Source organism: Taurulus bubalis (assembly GCF_910589615.1).
Source record: "Taurulus bubalis genome assembly, chromosome: 2".
Lineage (NCBI taxonomy): Eukaryota > Metazoa > Chordata > Actinopteri > Perciformes > Cottidae > Taurulus > Taurulus bubalis.
This window is the reverse complement of record NC_136590.1, coordinates 18,830,263-18,846,179: the sequence shown is the minus strand read 5'-3', so window position 1 is coordinate 18,846,179 and position 15,917 is coordinate 18,830,263. Positions and strand designations below refer to the sequence as shown.

The 15,917-nt window shown below is 43.3% G+C and overlaps 1 protein-coding gene across 1 annotated transcript in view; it reads left to right on the top strand.

Annotated features, from left to right (window-relative positions):
- abcc3 (ATP-binding cassette, sub-family C (CFTR/MRP), member 3) overlaps nucleotides 1-15,917 on the top strand; it is a gene marked incomplete at its 5' end in the record, with an annotated part of 44,521 nt that overhangs the window by 21,605 nt on the left and 6,999 nt on the right. The window contains 17 exons of the mRNA XM_079237537.1: nucleotides 866-997; nucleotides 3,210-3,455; nucleotides 4,909-5,086; nucleotides 5,227-5,388; nucleotides 5,553-5,645; nucleotides 5,769-5,972; nucleotides 6,944-7,090; nucleotides 7,172-7,259; nucleotides 7,657-7,723; nucleotides 7,810-7,936; nucleotides 9,127-9,303; nucleotides 9,445-9,612; nucleotides 10,000-10,183; nucleotides 10,262-10,370; nucleotides 11,076-11,232; nucleotides 11,809-12,013; nucleotides 12,948-13,258. Of these exons, the coding sequence (XP_079093663.1) occupies nucleotides 866-997; nucleotides 3,210-3,455; nucleotides 4,909-5,086; nucleotides 5,227-5,388; nucleotides 5,553-5,645; nucleotides 5,769-5,972; nucleotides 6,944-7,090; nucleotides 7,172-7,259; nucleotides 7,657-7,723; nucleotides 7,810-7,936; nucleotides 9,127-9,303; nucleotides 9,445-9,612; nucleotides 10,000-10,183; nucleotides 10,262-10,370; nucleotides 11,076-11,232; nucleotides 11,809-12,013; nucleotides 12,948-13,258 (2,755 nt within the window). The remainder of the gene's footprint in view (nucleotides 1-865; nucleotides 998-3,209; nucleotides 3,456-4,908; nucleotides 5,087-5,226; nucleotides 5,389-5,552; nucleotides 5,646-5,768; nucleotides 5,973-6,943; nucleotides 7,091-7,171; nucleotides 7,260-7,656; nucleotides 7,724-7,809; nucleotides 7,937-9,126; nucleotides 9,304-9,444; nucleotides 9,613-9,999; nucleotides 10,184-10,261; nucleotides 10,371-11,075; nucleotides 11,233-11,808; nucleotides 12,014-12,947; nucleotides 13,259-15,917) is intronic.

Below are 15,917 nucleotides of genomic sequence, written 5' to 3'. Positions count from 1 at the left end.
AGCAGTTGTTTAGTCTGCATGTGATTGGCTGAAAGGTTAGCGTTCTTTTCATGATTGTCTCGTCTAATGTCTAATGTTATGCACCTTCCGCCAAGAAAAAATCCTTGTTTGTGTAAACGTTCTTGGTAAATAAACGGTTTCTGATTCTGATTTCGGGACTAGTGAACACTGTTATGGAAAGGGATATTATGAAATAAATTAAATGCATGAAATAAAAGTATCATTGGGAAAGATGACATAATAATAAACTATATAAAGGTTCCATTTTATGTGATATTTATTTATTTATTTGCAATTAAACAATTGAACCCGGCTCCCTTCAGTATGTTATTGTAAATCACATTAATTAACAGTAACATACTTACATATCAAGATACAGAATAATTGCAGGATTATGCCTTTTCTGTAAACAAGTGAGACCATATTTATACATCTTGCAACAAGATAATGCTCTTTTATATGTATTTTTAATGGATATACTGCATCTTTTTCCCGTTTCCTGTCAGCCAACCACTCCTCATGCTGTAAAATGCATCAAGCCAATTTCCGGTGATATCCGATCCACTAGTACATAATGATGATTAGCAAATCCAGGAAACTCCATTAAGCGTCTTTGTGGAGAGCATTCTTACTGAGTTGTCTCAGTATCTCAAAGTTGTCAAAGTTAAAGGATTTTAAGAATCACTAATTGTCTAGAGAATGAAAATCAAAACAGGGGACAAATACCTTCTTTTTTTTTTAAACAAAGATTCAGTGGAGGCTGACGACCCTCCAATGTCTCCTTTGTTTACTGCAATTACACCTGTTAGTGTTGACTTGGTAAATACATCAGGTCACATTAAACTGCTGTTTCCCTTTCTCTCAGCATGGCTATTAAAGGCTACAAAATGCCTCTGGAGTACAAAGACCTTTGGTCTCTGAACCAGCGTGACAGCTCCAAAGTCATGGTGCCCAAACTCCTCCAAGAGTGGGAGAAGGAGCTGGCCAAAGCCAAGAGGTACGTTTGTAGAAGAAGAAGAGGAAGAGGAGGAGATGTATGAACAAGGGATGCATTCTCCATTTCTGAAATGCACATTACAAGCTTCAGGTTTTCCCAGTAGGACTGTGTTCCTCATATAAAAGCTTTACGTGGATCCACCGTGCATGAAAGCAGATACTATGTTTACTGAAAAAGACAGCAGGTTATTGGGAGAAATCAGGTTAAAGCAGGAAACCGGAGAACTGCTGTAACCTGGATACTACAACATGCACAGCTGGTCAATAATCACATCTATCCCTCACCGTATTTCTTTTATGATGCTGGAGCTTCAATAGCGTTTTATTTTGTATGGTTTTCCCTTTGCTGGCGCAGTGAGAGACCAGGTTCTGTAGTGGGAACACGGCGTTTCATTTATTGCGCGAAGGTTTGTGCATTTATATGCAGTCTGCTGTAGAGGCATGTTTGTCTTTATTGAGTTCAGTTTTAGTGGAACTTTGGAATCAATTACCTTAGATACAGCTGTGGGCAGTGATGTTTCCTTTCATCTCTGCCGCAACACATTTTTCCTGTCTGAAGTATTTTTCAGCCCCCAAGCTTATTGGTTCCAACTGAAGACATTCATCTTTGAAAACAGGTAATTACCGGTATTATATAGTTTAGTTAAGGAAAAGTTGAAAACAACTGGTGACTAGTTTTTCGCCAATGTTTTTTTTTTTCTCAAACAGAAAGAACTGCCTCGTTTTTTGGGTACTACTTTCAGAGGCGGATTTATCTACATTTGGTGCTTTAGTGAGTATTTGTGGCAGCAGGACGGTTCCAAAATAAACAGTTGTGTTCACGGTAATGAAGGAACATGTCTGCCAGTCTTCTAATAGTTTTTGGACAACAATTGAGCTCTAGCACAGAGGAAGAAGACTCACCAGGCTGCATTTGACTGCAGTAGGATCAATTAATTGTGTTTTTTTGACAATAAGAAAAATGGAGAAAATAAATCTACTGTAAGCCTACTGTATGAGACTTTAGATCTGTGGTCTTAGAAACGTGTCCTCTCATTGCTGATCTGCTCTGAAAATTTGAGTCAAGTGGAAGGTAAGGCGTAGCCTTATGTCCACTTTTTATCTCCCCTCAAGTCTGAGAAGAGAGGGGAGAGGATGTTGACTTTTAAGGCAGGGTGTGTGTGTTTGTGTGTGTGCGCGCTCACGCACGTGAAACCATGAGCATGTGTTTGTAACCCTAGCAGCAGGATAGCTACAGCTAATATATAAAACTATGCCCGTTGCCGCTGCAACAAAAGAACACACACGCACTCTAATAGAGCAGACATTGGAGAAGATAGGACATGTTTTGCTTCGCTCTCATTTGCTCTCATGTTATTAACTTTTGTTCTGTATAATGTGCAGCAGATCGAATTAATTTTTTTCACGTCAGTGAAGCGTGTTCAGCTCCAGACTGGAGAAACAAGTTAAATTGCTTGGTCACAGAGAAAATGTCTTCAGCTCCGCTATGTGCCACTCCAGTGAGAAGCGCTTGTTGTGCACAAAACGCACTTGACGAGCCCTGTGAACTCCGACCTCCGAAGCGGCTGCTTCCTCTCTCTCTATGCCACAGTTTTCCTGTTGAGAGTCTTGCTGCGCCCTCTCGCTGAGAGCAACTTGTAAAACGATATAGAAAAGCTCAATTAGGCCTTTTCACTAGTCGTCATCTGGAAACCTGTTTGGTGTTAAGTTGAACTCCGTCACAGTTGTCCCGTTGAACCTCTGTCACCAATTTGTTCACTACTGGAATCCGACTTTTGCGCTTTAAGCCGGTATTAGAATAGATTTTGTGAAGTTTGCAAAACATTCCTTTCACTGAAAACGTATGGCATTTGTTAACAAACGGGAGGAGGAACGCTCTACAGCGTCAATTTCTTTTTCTTCTGTTTGCATTACTACTTTCTAATGCAATAATCCATCTTTGTCGAAGGGATTTATCATAACTGATTATGAAGTATGGAATGTGTTTTACTTAGTATAATTAGGAGCTAACTTAAAAGTTAATGTTAATGGGTATTAGTTGCAGCCTGAGCATAATTCAGCCATCACTTAAAGGGATAGTTTGAATGTTTTGAAGTGTATGAGGTACTTATCCATAGTCAGTGTATTTACCTAGAGCAGAGGGCTCCACAGTTTGACGATTTCCTCCATCTTGCTGTCTCTTTCCTAACCAACAACCTCCCGAATTCCCACAGTGAAGAGAATCTGTCCAGCCAGGCTGTGTACTCCAAGCCCCTGCTGTCCACCACCAACCATATCGGAGGAGGTCGAGGAGAAAGCAGCCCGGAGGAAGCCCATGTGCTGTTGTCCACTCAGAAGGCCGCCCATCATCCGTCTTTCCTACGTGCCCTCATCAAAGCCTTTGGACCGTACTTTTTGATCGGCTCGGCCTACAAGCTACTGCAGGATGTCATCACCTTCGTCAACCCTCAGCTGCTCAGGTAGAGGAAGAAGTTAAATGTTCCTGTACTACACCATATTTGCAAGTTTGGAACACCAATAAGCTACCATTGTTTTGGAGTTCCCGAATACTATTTTCATGACATCATTTTGAATGTTTGTGTGCATGTTTTTGCATGCTGGTTTGCATCAGCAAATATTTTAAATACAGTATGTTTAATTTTATCTACTAATGGACCAGGATGGGAATTTAGTGATAACAGCTATTTTATGGAAGCCTTATCGCTGTATAGAGATAAGAGATACGGTATCAGAAATGGATGACCACACAGTTTCCCTGTATGTATTTTGTTATGGTGATGTGGTTCAATAAGCCCACATATATTTGTAAAGATATAGTGGCGAAATGACGTCTTGAGGAGAGAATGAAGTTCATTGTATCTGCTCAGGCTGAACTACAGAGGATGGCTTGACAACTCAATCTGTACGAAACGGCCCGTGACACAGAGAAGTGTGTGCGAGTAGAAGCACACACTTCTACTCGCCGTAGCAAGCAACGAAGCATACTTATCACATTAAGCTAACTAGCAAACTAACAACATGCTAGCTTAGCGAAAAGTCTGCCTGAGGCACCGAATAAACCGAGTAAGCAAAATATGTGAAGATAGCTAGCACGCTAAGCTAACCATTATGTTCCACCTCAGCTACCTCACCTAAGCAACCTACAACATAAAGAGCTTTGAAAAAGAGCAGACCATCAAGTAAAGGACACCTAGAAACCTAAAAATATAAATTATGATTTCAGGTAAATGCTAGCAAAGACTAGTGTATTTGCACAGGTTTGGATCCCTTGAGTCTTTTAGCCACAGAGGATATTTTGTCAGAAGGACATATTGCGTTTAATGACTGTAATTTCTGTTCCATTGGAACAGAACAGTACACTGTTACGCGCTCGCAGATGGGTGATGCAATACATAACATGTTTGATATTGATAACAATCAGCCTGTTTCAGACGAGCCACAGATGAGATACAGTTTCTGGGAGAGCAAATGGTGGTGTAATGATCCTCTCACGGCATGGTGGCAAAAATGCTGTTAAAGTCTCTGCTAATGTTTAAGATTCTAAATAATTAATCCGAGACTAGTTGCATTGTCTAGTGAATGGATGGCTTTAATTTTAAAGTGGTTTTGGGGTTTCTGCGGTTCATATGAGTGCAGAGGTGCCAGACTGTGTCTCAGAAGTCCTATTTTAAGATCTTGCTGAAAGGTTACAATTTAAAAAAGGTGTTTCATCTGGGACCAATTCTGTAGCTTTTTTTGTTTAAACCCTTGCTGCAATGTTCTGGGACCATTATTGTAGTACAAGCATTTGCAAGTGTGTGTGGAGAGTAGTGTAAGTCGTATCTCGTATCTCTGCACAGCCTGGCTCTTTCTGGATAAGTTCAGTGTTGTGATCTAAAACCACGTGTCCTTTCCCTCCCCTCACTCTTAAAGGATGCTGATCTCGTTCACAAAGCAGAAGGACGCTCCAGATTGGTGGGGTTACTCGCTGGCCTTCCTCATGTTCTTTACGGCCATCTTGCAGACCCTCATCCTCCACCGTCACTTTCAGTACTGTTTCGTCACCGGCATGAATATACGCACGGCCGTCATAGGAGCTATCTACAGGAAGGTCGGCGGCCATTCTGAACATCTCAGTTGTCCGGCTGCGGGTTTATACAAATGCACCCACGCAGGAGATGCAGTATGTTTCACAGAAAATACATTTACTTCAGTGATTGGTACAGTTGTCCCCCCATCGTTGTTCTGCAGGCGCTGGTGATAACTAACGCTGCCAAGCGTTCATCTACGGTCGGAGAGGTAGTCAACCTGATGTCGGTGGACGCACAGAGGTTCATGGACCTCACCACCTTCCTCAATTTGTTGTGGTCCGCCCCTCTTCAGATTATGCTGGCACTATATTTCCTCTGGCAGGTACGTGCATCGATTCCATGGCGGGCGACTGAAGACGGTCATGATTCAGCATTCCCCCTCTACAGTTTGTTTACATGCACACATATTTATTGTATGCAGGGTACCTGTGCTTTATCTCTGCATTTGATTTTAATTTAATTTGGACTATTTTTGGTATTTTACAGAACCTCGGCCCGTCTGTTCTGGCTGGGGTGGCTGTCATGATCATGCTGATCCCCTTTAATGCCGTCATCGCCATGAAGACTCGAGCCTACCAGGTATGAGCCGTCCGTGTCCACCTTTCTGTTTCTTTGGTGCTTGGTTTGTCTACAACATCCCAGGTAAAGAACATTCTGCCTCCTTGTCCTTGTCTTCTTCCTCCGCTCTGCCATCCCTCCCAGGTGGAGCAGATGCAGTACAAGGACTCTCGTATCAAGCTGATGAACGAGATCCTAAACGGCATCAAAGTCCTGAAGCTGTACGCCTGGGAGAACTCCTTCAAAGAAAAGGTCCTCGCCATTCGACAGAAGGAGCTCAACGTGCTGCGCAAGACGGCCTACCTGGGAGCGCTGTCCACCATGGCCTGGACCAGTGCCCCCTTCCTGGTAGGTGCTCAGTCCAGATGTCTGGAAGAGACCGCTTTGTCAAGCTGATTGGTCAGGAATTAGGCATTTGGTGAATGTCGTGATAAGCAGTGGCCTTCTTCATCCTGTTTCGTTGTGTGAAGTGAAAGTTGAACATGAGATGGAGCAAATCCAAACAGGCTTCTGCAAGTGTCTACAAAAATGTCTTCGTTGTTGGTATTTTCTGAAGATGACAACATGAGAATCTGTGCTGTTGTTTCCCAATTAAGGCTCATTATAGGAAGTCTCGTTGCCTCCAGGCAGTTTACATAAGCCCAAACATCATGTTTGACAGCCATGAACACAATCCAGCAAGTGTTTAGATAGCCTAGCCCTAGTCTGTCGTCAGAAATTACAAAGGAGCTTTATTTGAAGCTAGTTTGGAGCTCATTTGTTTAGAAACTAAAGTTTCCAGGTTTTTAGCCCTAATCTAAATATATCCTGCCAAAACAGTCAGATTTTGTATTTATTAATTAATAAAAAAAATTACAATTCCTCAATGACGCAGTTGCCAAATGGAAACATTTTCATCATATGCATGTCTTAGTGAGAATCGGTTTATGGGAAGTGATGTTTGGCAATGGAGATGGGTGACATACCGTTTCTAAGTACCAGTAGAACAACAACAGCAGCAGCAGCAATATACCACTTTGAGTCAACATACCATCAGCCACTTATTCATCTCTTTAAAAAAAAAAAATATATATATACGTATATCATGCTTGGAGAGAGGAGGGTGAGTGTAGCAGGTGGGAGGTTCGGACAGGTTTGGCTTGGTGTCAAGATCAGCTTAGACTATCTGTAATATGGTGAATGTCTCCATCAGCTGATAATGAGGTCGCTGCTGCTGAGTCACCGGTTGACTCAGCTTAAAGTGTGAGTGTGTGAAGCGTCTCGCCAGTGAACTGACGGACCTCAGCCTCTAAGCGGCCTGTTTGCCGATGTGTTCTCAGGTTGCCCTGACGACGTTTGCCGTGTATGTGTCTGTGGATGAGAACAACATCCTGGACGCAGAGAGGGCCTTCGTGTCGCTCTCACTCTTCAACATCCTCAGGTTTCCTCTCAACATGCTGCCGCAAGTAATCAGCAGCCTCGTGCAGGTAGGCGCCTTTCATTTCCCCCGCTCGTTCTCCTCTTCCTTGCTCCAGGTTTTCATTGAGCGTGTTTGTTCTGCGTCGCAGGCCAGTGTCTCGCTGAAGCGAATCCAACGTTTCCTAAGTCACGATGAGCTGGACCCAAGTTCAGTGGACAGAAAGAACACAGCCACAGGTGAAATTAGACACGTCTCCTCCTTTTGATTAAGGTTTTTCTTTTTCTTCTCCCACCTTGCCCAGCTTCAGTCAGATTTCAGAGAGAAAAACTGTTTTGTTTTTTATTGCACATGCTTTAACAAACTCTAGTGGTTGCAATACCCGGAGAAATGTGCACTGTCATTATGTGTCATCATTCCGCCGTGTGTCCTCAAATGGCTCTTTTAGATACAACGCTTGAGAGCAAAGCCATTGCCAACCACTTACAAACCCACTTCCCCGGTGACTCGGAGCCTGAAGAGCTTTTGAAAGACTTAACGCTCAAAAAGAATGCAGTCCAGTCTTTAGTTTAGTCAGACCACATCTCGCTGTCGCCTAAAGATGAAAAGAAATTCACGACATTTTTTTCTCAACAGAGTTTTCAGTGACGGTCGTCAACGGGAAGTTCACCTGGTCTAAAGAAGATCCTCCTGTTCTGCACAAGTATGTCATGAAAAGTTGCACGTCATGTGTTTCTATGTTGTCATATGTGAAGCACACACATGTGAACGGGCCCTGTGTGTTCGCAGTATCAACGTGATGGTGCCGCAGGGCTCCCTGCTGGCAGTGGTGGGCCACGTCGGTTGTGGGAAGTCCTCTCTGATCTCGGCGCTGCTCGGTGAAGTGGAGAAACTGGAGGGAGAGGTTTCTATTCGGGTAGGACTTCTTTTCATTATCCGTAAAACAAACCACAATCAACAAATTAATGTTTTCACGTTGAAGGGGCAATGGTCAAGGTCTGACCAAAACTTCAGAAAATGACCCAACATTATCAGCAAGATGAAAAGAGGTTACAGAGTTGACGTTAGGTCACAGGCGGTCAGTCTAACACGAGAGATGGGCTGAAGGTACAGGACAGGTGTACGTTAGTTGAGGAAATCAAAAGTGACAGAAACGAGAAAACATCTGGTATTTTCGTTTCACGTTTTCTTTTTTTACAAGTGATGACTGTGAATTTAGATTGTCTGGAGCCAGTAGTGGAAGGGTAATACTCTTCCCTACTTGTTTGGAGCGTGCGGCCAGATCTTACGCATCGCATCTTTTTTAATTGTGGATCGATGTAAAAGAGGTTGCCGGGGGCGATGAACCCACAGACAATTCTCACCCGACTCTAAGGAGCATTTTAGCGTCTCTCAAGTCTTTGTTCATTCACACCACCTCCAGATATGTCGACCACGTTAATATATAAAATAAGCAATAACCTTTTATTAGTTTTTATTATATATGCTGGTCATGTGAGAGTACTAGCTCTTATGCATTTGTGCGCACTTGTAGTCTGTGATCTTTACAGAAACCAAAACCAGAATGGAAACTGACAAGTAACCTACAACTCTCAAATTGTGATCTAAAGACCCATTTTATTCTCACTTAGAAGAATAACTTATTTAAATTATTTGGGGAAATGATTTGCTTTCTTTCAGAGTTTGATTAGAAGATCTATTCCCCTCACTAGAGATTAGCTTAGCATGAAGTCTGGAAGCAGGGGAACGGCTAGCCTGCATTTAGTTTTTTTGTCTACAAAGTACATTGTGTCAGTTATTGAATTTCAGGGGCCCTGAGAATGTTTGACCTTTGGACTGAGCCAGGCGAGCCGTTTCCCTTTTTTTGTTGTCTTCATGCTAAGCTAAGCTAATCACCTGCCTGCATTAAGCTTCATATTTAACGGACACATTCGAGAGCGATATCAATCTTCTCATCTTACAAATGGCTCTGACCCTGGTTGTTCGGTCATTCAAGTAGAGTGAAGTGATGAATCTAAATCCATGTAAATCCAATATGTCCGTATATATATCGGTATAGATGTATTCTGGTCGGTTGCTAATTGCAGTTGGTGGGCCTCTCCTCAGGGATCAGTGGCATACGTACCGCAGCAGGCCTGGATACAGAATGCCACCCTGCGGGACAACATCCTGTTTGGGAAACCCTACGATGAGCAGAAGTACTGCTGCGTTCTGGAGGCCTGTGCCCTAACTCCTGACCTGGGAGTGCTGCCTGGAGGAGATATGACTGAGATAGGCGAGAAGGTACAAAAAAGAGACACTTCCATTCATTTAGTAAATGCTTTTTGTTTCTATTCTCAGGCTTTGCTTCTTCTTTCTTATATACGTTATACCGCTGAAAAGAAATCGCGTGGTGGATTCTGCTGACATGTCTCGATCCCGCAGGGCATCAACCTCTCCGGTGGGCAGAGACAGAGGGTGAGTCTGGCCCGAGCCCTGTACAGCGACACTGACGTCTACCTCCTGGACGACCCGCTGTCGGCCGTGGACGCCCACGTGGCCAAACACATCTTTGACAACCTCATTGGTCCAGAGGGGGTGCTGAAGGGCAAGGTGAGGAGTCAGTTTGTAAAAAGCCCATGTCAACAACACTGCAGAGGTGAAGGACCTATAACATACTGAATGGTTCGTAAATATATGGCGCAGCCTCAGAGAACTGCTGTCATGACTCAATTCAATAGAGGAAGTTGTGTGTGACTTTTTTATCACAGAGGAAATGGCATCTTTTATCAGTTTTATTGCACATATATGACACAGGTTTCTGATAAGAGCTGGTTGACTTCCTGTTTGACTGGGTTCTGTTGGGAAAGTGCAAATATTATGTCACTGAATCCGTAATAAAAAGTTGTGCCTGTGTTTGTCTGTGATATAATGTCTATAGTAGTTTATCACATCAAAGAAAAAGAAACAACCAATGTTTCTTTTGTTCTTTGACTCCAGACACGTATTCTAGTGACACATGGCATCAGCTTCCTGCCTCAGGTGGATAACATCATGGTGATGGTGGACGGCAGGATGTCGGAGATGGGCTCCTACCAGGAGCTGCTCAATCAGAACGGAGCCTTCGCAGAGTTTCTCAGGAACTACGCCCTTGAGGACATCGTAGAGGAGGAAGTGGCTACTGGTAGAGCATCACCTCACATTTTATGGTTGAGCTTCATTGAAAAAGCACATAACATACTGCTAACAATGCTTTCTACAGAGGAGTCGATTGAAGAAGAGGAACTGTTCCCCGAAGACGCCCTTAGCAACCACACAGACATGGTGGACAACGAGCCGGTGATCAATGAGGCCAAGAGGAATTTCAGAAGGTAAAGGAACTATTTATTTCCAACCACCTTCAAGGATACATATTATTTTCATATATTCTGCCCTTTTCTCTTGAATGAGATCAGAGAATAAATGCCAGACAGTAAACTGCGACTGACGGGATATTATTATTTGGTCATACAGGAGACACGCTCTTGTCCACTCAACGCCGATGTGTGTTTTTCGGCTTGTCCGTCTGTACAAATGTGTCCGTCTGTCAGGAAGTCCTGCAGAGAATTTCTTCAAATTTGGTCCAAACGTCCACCTGGTCCACCAGATTTTGGTGTGTCGAAAGTTAAGGTCACTGTGACCTCACGTCCGTCCGGTCAGTTCTCGTAAATGCGATATCTCGGTAGCGACTTGAGGTAGTTTCTTTTAATTGGCTGCAAACGTCCACTTGCCCACGAAGGACGAGCTGATGGGATTTTGGAGATCAAACGTCACTGTGTTCCCACGTCAAAATATGCCACATACATCCAAGGATTCAAATTTGACGGTCAAAGGTCACTGTAACATCACAAAACAGATCTCACTCAATAATTCCTATGCTAAGCATGACGATATCACAAAATGTCTTAATGGGATAAAGTGACAACATTTTGAACAGACATGGACGCAAACTGCAACTCAACTGGCCGGTGGAGGCGCACGACCGCAAGGTGCTAATTGTGGCCGTAACATGGAGGTCATCTTTGCTCCCTTCGCAGGCAGATCAGCATTATTTCAGCAGACGGAGAGAACCCCAAAGGCCGCTCGGTGAGGAGACACGGCTGCAGCCAGAGGAAACCCTTCGATCAACAGGAGAAGAAGAAGCCACACGAGATGCAGAAACTCATCCAGGCGGAGACGGCGGAAACCGGCAGGGTCAGTCTTTTGTCCTGCAGATTTCTTTAATCAGCCACTTCTGTTTTACAGGCCTACAGATAGACCTTTTGCTGAGGCCTGTAGCTTTTCATTTTAAGGGCAATGTTTTGGCAAATTTAGATACTAACGGACTGAAAAGACCTAATTCAAATGCCAAGCTGCGGATGAATGGGCTCTTATGAGTAAATATGAATTTGCTTTATTAATTATATCGGGAGGCATTACCCCTAATATGATATAATAGAAATATTCACAATACTTACGTACATAATATTTCCCATGTAACCATTTTCAATCATAGACACATCAGATCAGGCTATAGTGTAGGCGTGCTCTGTTTCTGAGGGGTCTGATCAAAGTAATAGTTCTTATAACAGTTCAATATTAGCTTCAAAATAGAATCTGAACTTCTTTGTCATCATATCCTCAAATCCTCTCCACAGACATAACATTGCAACATCACATTATTACTATTACAAATCCTTATGTACAGAAATCAACAAATAAAATCATATACATATCTATAAGGGCACACGGAGAGCGTAGACCTCTGTCAAGGCTGTTTCCACTCACCAGGTGAAATCAAAGGTGTACCTGGAGTACGCCAAGGCGGTGGGAATTCTGCTGTCAGTGTTCATCTGCTTCCTGTACGGCTGCCAGAGTGCAGCGGCCATCGGAGGAAACATCTGGCTCAGCCAGTGGACCAATGACGCCTCGACAAATCAGACAGAGAATGTTCATATGCGGGTGGGGGTGTATGCAGCACTGGGCATTACACAAGGTAAGAAACACTTGAGTGGCATAATGAGCATTATAGGAAGCACAACATCTTCTCAAAGTCAAGCCCCAGTCATGTTTATGCATTTCTACAGAAGCTGCCTTTTATTCCTCTCTGTCTCAGAGGGTTTTATGTTTTTTAATGTTCATCACCGGAGTGCCTTCATTATCAATTTGATTTATATATTGAATTAATCCACCATCTTTTTGCCTCCTTTATTCACCATTTTGTGCATGCATATGTAGACATTTGGGACATACTGACAAATGCTAAGGCTTTTTATTTAAAAAAGCTTTTTAAATAAAAAAAACCTTTTATTTAAAAGTAAAGAATAGAAGGGGAAAGTAGACTTCAAAATCTGTATGGATTTAGATGCATTTCATATTATTATTATTATTATTATTACATAGCTACACACATAGACACTCCCACATACATCTTACCCCAGTTACCTGCTTCCATATACATTTATATTTGGGTTGTGGCATTAGTTCACCGGCAGCAAGATGAATCTATTTTACGTTTTAAGTTGTTGTTGTTGTTTTTGCATTGCTGATCATGTTCGGGAGATCCGACCATTATGTTTTCAGGTTTTATGTGCTGCCACATCATGGTGCCGACATTATTTCTGAACAGCTGCTTTAACTCCATGGTGCCAAATGTCACTTCCAACCTCACCAGCATCTTGTTGCAGACTGCGTTGAAATAAACCGAATGTACTGTATTTGCCTTGCAGCCAGTTGAACTTTTTTTTTTCTGCAATAAGCCGGTGGAGGACATTCAAGTGGCTGTGGATGTGTAGTGGACATGCGCTCACTGTGTCTGCTAGTAATTCCATTACTTTCTTTCTCATGCTGCAGTAAAAACCTTTCCCTCTCCAATATCTTACCTCCCCCCCCCCCTCCATTCCTACTCCTCTGATTCAACACCATCCCAGGTATCTTGGTCATGATCTCTTCCTTCACATTGGCCATGGGGAACATCGGCGCAGCGCGGAAGCTGCACTTTAACCTGCTCACCAACAAATTTCACACGCCCCAGTCTTTCTTTGACACCACGCCTTTAGGACGCATCATCAACCGCTTCTCCAAGGACATTTACGTCATAGACGAGGCTCTCCCGTCCACAGTGCTCATGTTCCTGGCCACCTTCTTCGTCTCTCTCTCCACCATGATAGTTATCGTTTCCAGCACACCCATCTTTGCCGTTGTCATAGTGCCACTGGCTCTCGTATACGTCTTTGTGCAGGTACTCGAGCCGGAAAATGTTGCCTGTGTGCCAGATGAGCCTCTCTCCTCCTCTTTTTTTTCCCCTTCTTTTTCGCAAATGTCCTCTTCCTGGGGTGGCATGCCGCATGCATGTTGGAGCAGCAGCTTTATTAACCTTTCCAGTTTCAGCCTTTGTCCCTCCCGTCGTCGGTGATGAGCCTGCTTCCACACACTCCAAAAAGACTAAATTCTGAAGTTGATTTTCCCAAAAGTACCATTACTCAGCCTTTAGTGGTTCATGATCTCCATCTAGTGGTGGACCAGTGTTAATACAACTGGAGCCTCTTCCTATCATAGGATTGTAATGTGTAGCCTATGCATGCTCGTCAAGTCTTTTTATTAATTTATTTTGCTCAAATAAAATAAAGTAAATAAATAAAGTTGTTGTCTGGTCAGATAAAGGTAGTTTCTGTGTGAGTATCTGCGGATCACAACAACATCTTCCTCATAATAATTATATACAGAAGGATCTTAGTCCGAGGTCAGCAAGGGTTTGCTTTAATGACCGCTGTAACTGGAGATACGTTCTTCAGATCTGGTGATACATGTATCTAAATTAGGCAGATATGGAGAGTTCATACACATACAATATAGGTAACATTAAATAAACGGTGATTCATTGGAAATGAGCAGGTCTCATGTTACATTTTGGTGTCATGTTACAACACTGTTGTAAACCACTGTGTCACACACAGTTTAGATTTAGCTTTTAGCCGCCTGTCAGTCATCAATGAGATTCATCGTTTGCTGTTTTATACACAGGATGCTGTCAGGGTCGAGACCAGAAGGCATGTGACCAATCCACATCAAAAATGATTTCTTTAAGCTGCAGACTAGTTGGCCTCACGCTACGTTGAGGAATTGGAATCGGTATCGGTGTGAAATAAAGAGTAGCCGTTGGTTTGGCTCTTATAAGGACAAATCCATCGAAAGCGGTCGCCTGTGTCGGTCTTCCCCAATCAGCACAACTCTCATCGGCGTACCCCCGAAGTACCCATCCCCATCCCTCCTCCCACTCCTCTACTTTTAGGGAACTGTGGCGGCGCACAAGAAGTGATGTTTTTCTGTCTGTCTGCGGCACACGTTTTCATTAGACATTAGGAACAGGTTCCTCCATCTAACGCAGGTGTTGTTGTGTTGTCACACTTGACCCCCTCTCTCCCCCCCCCCCCCCCCCCCTTCTCGCAGGTGCGCTGTTGTTGGCTAACTGCCTGTTGTGCCGGGCCTACAGTATGCTGAAAGCGGCCAAGCTCACGCACCAGAACATGCTCCAGGGGGTCCTGCGAGCCCCGCAGGCCTTCTTCGAGAGCACCCCCACTGGGCGGTTACTGAACCGCTTCAGTAAAGACGTGGATGCTATAGACTCCCACATCCCAGACAATATTGACATATGGATGCGCACTTTCTGGTACACACTGAATGTGCTGCTCATATGCTCTGCTCTCACCCCAATGTTCCTCATAGTCATAGCCCCGTTATTGCTGTTCTATTGGTGGGTTCAGGTAAATAGGAAACGAGTCTTCTCATTCATTAATACAACATGCATGTCTGAGAGAGAGAGAGAGTGCTGGTAGACCTTTGCATGTGGTTGAGGCAGTCACTGCTGTTCTAGTGCTGTAGGTGCAGTGTAGTCGTAGCTGGCTGAAGCATTAATGAACCAGCGTAGTTTTAAAGACTGCGGAAGCTCTCGTCAGCAGCACCACCACCTGGTTCAGTTGGCCACACCTAAGTTATATTATGAATTCAGATTTCAAAAAGTTTGGCCAATCTCTTCCAGTTATATTACATTTGTATTTAGAGGCAGAGCTGCTCTGGAGGCAGAAATAATCCCATAGTTGTACTTCACAGTGTTTGTTCATAACTAAGCTCAACTACTGTTCTGTTAATCAGCCGTCTACGCACAGAAAAAAGCCACCTCCAGTAGGTTAAACGGTATCTGTGCAAGCTTGTTTTGTCATAGTGTTACACAGCTTTGCTATAATGGGTTGCTGTAGTAGCTTCTGCACTCTGAGGCTTAATGAAGGTTATTGCTGCCGCACGAGCATCTCTGTCTGTCTGTCAGGGTCCAGGCTGTCAGAGCCGGGTGAACTGTGGTCGCTGGAGAACAGCAGTTGTTGATGGTGGTTTGGTTAGTTTTGATGGCTGCAGTAGTGATTCAATTTGTGTAAACATTAATAAGGCAAATTTAAGGAAGCCCTGAATGGAAAGTGAGTGAAAAGCAATTCTGGTGGTCTATTTTCTAAGTCTGAATCTAAATAGCTTTTTCTGTTGTGATTTTTATTTCTTCAACTGTGAAAACCGGTGACAAAATTTTGGCTAGACATACCTTGGTTACACGATTATGTAAATTAATTCTCACCTGGTAGAAAACGTGAAGGCTTAGAAAGTCCTGTTTTCAAGTGGTGATGCACTTCAGCCTCTTGTGGACAAAAGGGACAACAACAAATACTCAAAAATTATCCTGATTAAAAATAAAACTCCCACAAAACCCTTTTCACCTGTTGTAAAGTCATAAACACTCGATCAGACGAAATGGATGACCAGAAGTTCTTCTTCTCACTTTCATTCAGGGCTTCTGTACTAATTCATCCAAACTAATTCTTTGCAAAGTAATTGCTTGTGGCTTGCAAATATGAATG